General features: G+C 31.8%; 1 protein-coding gene across 1 annotated transcript in view; it reads right to left on the minus strand.

The window, feature by feature from the left end:
* The window catches only part of LOC105111276 (uncharacterized), a 39,061-nt gene that overhangs the window by 14,999 nt on the left and 17,864 nt on the right, over nt 1–6,198 (minus strand). Inside the window, exon 9 of the mRNA XM_011006587.1 lies at nt 1,344–1,587. Within this exon, the coding sequence (XP_011004889.1) occupies nt 1,344–1,587 (244 nt within the window). The remainder of the gene's footprint in view (nt 1–1,343; nt 1,588–6,198) is intronic.

The following is a 6,198-nucleotide window of genomic DNA, read 5'->3' on the forward strand; positions in this document are numbered from 1 at the left end:
CATTTTATCAGAAATATTTGCTTAAAATTGATTATATGTTTTTTAAAAATTAAAATTTCAAAAAATTACTTAAGAATAAAAGATTTTAAAAATACAAAATTCATTATTTTGAAGAGATATAAAATCATGCTCCAGTGCAGTGTAAGAGCGTTTTCAATATGAAATGAAATTTTATCAAATTGATTGGTAAACCTTGTTAAAATGATATATTAAAAAAAATCAAGGAAATACACAATAAACATATTTGAAAACGTAGACATATTGGTATAATGATATAATGATATATTAAGCTATTTACCTTTTAAGATAATATCTTAAAAAAAACAGGTATTTTACTTTTTTATAGTATATCATAATTTCAATTCTTAATTACAATACTTCAATACACTTCAATTGTTCTACGAAATGACGGGACTTCCATTCTATGCTAACATTGAACAGTACAATATTAAAATAAAAAACAAAAAAATTGCTTGCAAGAAAATAAAAGCTTGTTTTCATATTAAAATATAATTATTTAATCTCTATAATTTTAAATCTATAAATAACATAATCTTATTTTATTAATTTCATTCTATAACATAATCTTATTTTATTAATTTCATATCTTTTTTAATTTATTTTTTAATTTTTTAAAAATAAAAATAAAAATTTAAGTACATAGGATGCAAAAACAAATATGGGAAAAGAAGGTATATTTCATTAGCAAATGACTTAATTAACCCGTTTCAATTCTAGTAAAAAATAATTAGCTTTGCTAAACTAGGAAGACTAAATTTTAACAATAATATATTAAAGTTTTGTTTAAAAGATATGTGCTTGCACTCTTCTAGACTTGAGTCTAAAGTTAAGCAGATTTGCTCTTCATTTCATCCATCAAAGTTTGAATTTTGTCAAATTATGCAAAAGGGAAAGAAGAATACATTAATCTTAGATTGGTAATGAACACCATCACTGATAAAAATAAATAAAAGAATAACCCAATTCTCATCTTAAAATTTTCTTGGACTACTCGACAGCAATTCGCCCCTGTATCCTTGTCAAAATAATTCTTAAATTATTTATACCGTGAAACCTGCCTTCTCTTTTTTCTCTGGAGAGTACCATTGTCAAAACCATTCTCCCATCTCACGTCTACCACCATTGCTCTCTTGGCTTGGAGACGAACCCCACACTCAACCACTTGATAAAGATCTAATGGTAAGAGATTACCATTCATATCTTCCGGTTGGAATTCAATTGAGACCTCACTATATTCACTAAACATATCCTTTTCTTTGGCAACTAAACAGGGATCAAATCCCACAAATATGTGATCTAAGTCAATTAGTGGGGATAATAATAGAGATCATGGCAATCACCGTGCTTATTGCGGAAGTGATATGTGCATTTAACTTGCAAACAATGGCTGAAAGAATCAAATGCAATGACAGCGCAAAGAGAAAAACCCAAGAACTCGCTACTAGCCCGATATGAAGATAGCTGGAATGTTACTGTAGATCCCCAACTTTGATGCCTAAACCACTCCGGAGTCACATCTCCATGAAGGTAGAAACTATATGCCCTTGCTCGAACATCAGGCTCCTTCTGTTAACACAATTCAAATAGCATCGTTTTAAAATAAGACATTGCAAATACAGGAGGAAACAAAAAAGTATGTTAGAGGTTTGAGAAACAGACCAGTACATGACAGAGTAATCCGAACCTTTTGGAATAAAGTTGAAAATCCAATAATTCGTACGTCCTACGCATGACATAATAATCCTCCCATCTATTGGCTTGGAACCTTGTTTCCAATCCATCTCGATCCAGAGGATGAAAACGAGAGTAGCCTGGCATGATCAAATCAAAGCGATGTATCCCATTTTTATACAGTAGATGAACCCCACACTCATGTACTTGACAAAGATCTAATGGTAAGAGATTGTCGTTCATATCTTCCGGTTGGAATTCAAATGAGACCTCACTATATTCACTAAACATATCCTTCTCTTTGGCAACCAAACAAGGATCAAATCCCATGAATATGTGTTCTGAGTGGATGCGCCTCTCATCATACCAACCATGGATATAGCAATAGAGATCATGGCTATCACCATCCTTATTGCGGAAGTGATATGTGCATTTAACTTGCAAACAATGGCTGAAAGAATCAAATGCAATGACAGCGCAAAGAGAAAAACCCAAGAACTCGCTACTAGCCCGATATGAAGATAGCTGGAATGTTACTGTAGATCCCCAACTTGATGCCTAAACCACTTCGGAGTCACAACTCCAAGGAGGCAGAAACTACATGTCCCTTCTGGAACGTCGGGCAGCTGTTAACACAATTCAAATAGCATTGTTTTAAAATGAAAGGTGGCAAATAGAAAAAAAAAAAGATGTATATTAGAGGTTTGAGAAACAGACCTGATGGAATAACCTTGTTAGAGATCTTAAGTTCCACTTATAGAAATCTTAAGTCCCAGAAACACTGTTTTGAGTATAGAAAAACAAATACTAAAAAGCAGAATTGAGTAGAAAAATCAATACTTTTAATTAATTTAGAATGCTTATTTAAAGGCTTACAAAGAATTTAAATGAATAAAAAAACTCTCAAAAACCTTGAGAGATTATTGGTCTTCTAATAACAAATTCTGCAGCAAATCTTGCAGCAGAATCTGGTATGAAAACAATTACATTGAAATTCAAATAATTGACTGCATTTAACTCTATCTTCTATCTTTAAGGTAGATTCTCATAGATAGATTCTAACACTCCTTGAGACTTGGACAAACCAAGTTTCATCTTTAGAAATTTCAGCCTTGATCTAGAAAATACTTTAGTTATTATATCAACAAGTTGAACATCAATTGCACAGTAATAAAGCTTTATAAGTAGATACTTCTCAACTTCACTTATGGACTAAAATTTTATATTGATGTGCTTAATTCTACCATATTGAACCAGATTTTGGGCAATGATAATGGCAAACTTGTTGTCACAATAAAGCTTAGTTGGTGAGATTTGTTCTTAACCCAAATTAGCAACCAACTTGTTTAACCAAATCGCTTGATTTGTAGTAGCTGCCATAAAGATATACTCTGCTTTTATAGTTGATTGTGTCACCATCACTTGCTTTTTTGCATTCTAACATATTGCACCTGAACTAATGTTGAAAATATATCTAGAAGTGCTTTTCAGATCATCAACACTCCCTACTTAGTCATTGTCTACATATCCAATTAATTTTGCTTCTCCTGTCTTTGAGTACCAGATGCCAAGGTTAGTTGTTCCTCTAATGCACTTTAACAACTCCCATGTGAATATTACTAGGTGAGCTCATGAACCTTGATAGCAAATCAGCATCATTCTTTGAAATCTTCTCATTTTGTGTTAATGGAGTTGCTATTTCTTTGCATGATTCAAGCTTGAAGTTCTTGACTATATCAACAGCATCGAGCTTCAAATGGAAGTTATTGCCATCCATTTTGATTTTTGATATCTCTGAATTATGTGTATCAGTGATAAGGCAAAATCTCTCTTTAAAAGAGACTTCATAACCATTTCTTAGCATCTGTACAACACTAAGAAAATTTTGATCTAGTTCTGGAACGTAAAGAACATTTGTAATGGTTTTAATACCTCTATTTATGTTGACCGCAACAATGCCTTTTCCCTTAGCCTGCACAATATCTCCATTTCCCAACTTGATCTTTGGTTGAACTAATATATCAATAGAAAAAAAATTGACAAAAACTTAGACATATGACTAGTGCAACCACTGTTTATAAGCCATGTATTCAGTTCAAAGATATTACTAGCTTGTGATGCCATAAACAGATGCTCCTTATTGTCTTTGCCTTCTTCAGAAACACTTGTTTGTTGTTGTATTTTTTGCTGAGATTGTTTCTTCTTAATTCTATAATATTTCTCATTATGGCCAAGATTATTACAAAACATACACTGGAGAGAAAGTTTACCTTTGAACTAGCAATCTTTCTCAATATGGTTAGTTCTTTTGCAATAAGAGCAAGGTGAGAAAATCTGTCTTTTTGAAGATATACATGTCTTTCCCTTATTGTTTGCTTGAAAAGCTCCTTCAATAGCCTCATCATCTCTCATTTCAACCCTTTGCTCCTGTACATGAAGTTTGCTAATTAACTCTACAATAGTGAGATTTTGCAAATCACAAGATTCTTCTATTGTAGAGATCTTGGCTTCAAACTTTTGTGGTACAGACATCATAAGTTTTTCTATTACCTTATGATCTTCAAATGTATTTCCAAAAAGTCTCATTTGATTTACAATATCCATTAATCTACCAGAATAATATTTAATAAATTCATTGTCTTTCATCTTCATCAACTCAAATACCTTTTTAAATGCAAGAAACTTCACTATTTTGACTTTGCTGCTCCCTTCAAATTCAATTTGGAGCTTATCCCATGCCTGTTTTGGTGTTTCTAGATTCATTATCTTCATGAAAATATGATATGCAAGTCCAGAATGTAGGCAGGTAATGTCTTTGTCCTTCTTGAGTTTTTCTTCTTCATGTGCTTTCATTTGAGCAATTATAGGATTTGCATTCAATTGTGGTAGATGAGAATCAATCACCACAACATTCCATAAGCCTTGAGATCTTAGATAAAATCTTATTTTAATAGCTCAAATATGATAGAATTCACCACTAAACATTAGAATTGCATATGCAATATTGCTGAAAGAAGACATTGATAAAAAAAAAAACAGAAGGAAAATAACTCACTAGTATTTATGCTCGCCCTCTTAGTGTTTAGCACTCAGAATACTTACCTTACCCTTTCTGTTTTTATCACTTAAAAGAAAGAAAATGCTTGCCTCATAGCCCATAGGATTTAGAAGCTCTGATACCACTATCAGAGATCTTAAGTTCCACTAAAAGAAATCTTCAGTTTCGGAAACACTGTTTTGAGTATAGAAAAACAGATACTAAAGAGCATAGTTGACTAGAAAGATCAATACTTTTAATTAATTTAGAATGCCTATTTAAAGGCTTACAAAGAACTTGAAATGAATAAAAAAACTCTCAAAAACCTTGAGAGATTATTGGTCTTCTAATAACAGATTCTGCAGCAAATCCTGTGGCAGAATTTGATATGAAAACAATTATATTGAAATCAAATAATTGACTACACTTAACTCTATCTTTAAGGCAGATTCTCATTAATAGATTCTAACAAACCTTTCGGTTTTAAGTTGAAATTTAAATAATAATTACGCCAAGATATTATTGATCACAGGCAAGCTGAAGCAATTAATGAAAATTAATTCCAAAATGTTCCCCTCAGCTACAGGTGATGAGCTTGATATTGTTCTGAAACTCATGCAATTGTCTACATCCAACTTTGATAGCCGTGGTGGAAGCTCCAGTAATGATTGAAGGTTCCTGCAATTCCTTAATCCTAGATATTGCAACTCAAAGAGTTTATTGATGCTTATAGGTATACTCCAAAAATCGTTTCCACTTAGATCTAACAATTCCAGTGACGATAAACGACCAAGACTATCCGGCACTTCCGATAGACTGCAACCATCTAGATTTAGCTTACGCAAACAATCTAAATCCACGCCTCTCTTGGGCAATTGCAAGTCACCAAGACATTCGATGTTTATTAGATCTTTGCAGTTTCCCAGTGTCATAACTCAATTCTGGGTTATTCCCTAAAATCCACTTTTTTAAAAAATAAAAATCAAAAAATAAAATAAAGGCTAGAAATGTGGGGAAAACTGATCTAGAAAGACTAGGTAAAAATAAAGCTGCAATTTTGGGAGGAATTTCAAGGCCTAATTGTACCCTATTATGCCCAAAAATAGAAAAATACAAATTCAAAGGTCAAATTAAATGATTATTGGACAAATTTGCATAAAAATTAAGTCCAATAACATAATTAAATTTTTAATAGGCCAATTTGATTTAATCATGGGCCAAATTAAAATTTAATTATGCTTAAGAATTAATTTAGGTCCAAATGAAGGATTTAATTAAGTGCAAGGACTTAATTATACTTTAAATGGGTCAAATTAATTTTATTTGGGGCTTAATTGGTGAAAACTTAAGTTTGGGAGTCTAACTTGGGTTTAATTGAGAAGATTGGAATTTTAAGAAACCAAATTTAATTTTTACCAAGTTAATTAAGTGAAATCAGGGGTCAAATTGAAGAAATTGAGAGTTTAATG

This window comes from Populus euphratica, unplaced genomic scaffold, assembly GCF_000495115.2.
Source record: "Populus euphratica unplaced genomic scaffold, PopEup_1.0 scaffold289.1, whole genome shotgun sequence".
In the NCBI taxonomy this organism is placed as follows: domain Eukaryota; kingdom Viridiplantae; phylum Streptophyta; class Magnoliopsida; order Malpighiales; family Salicaceae; genus Populus; species Populus euphratica.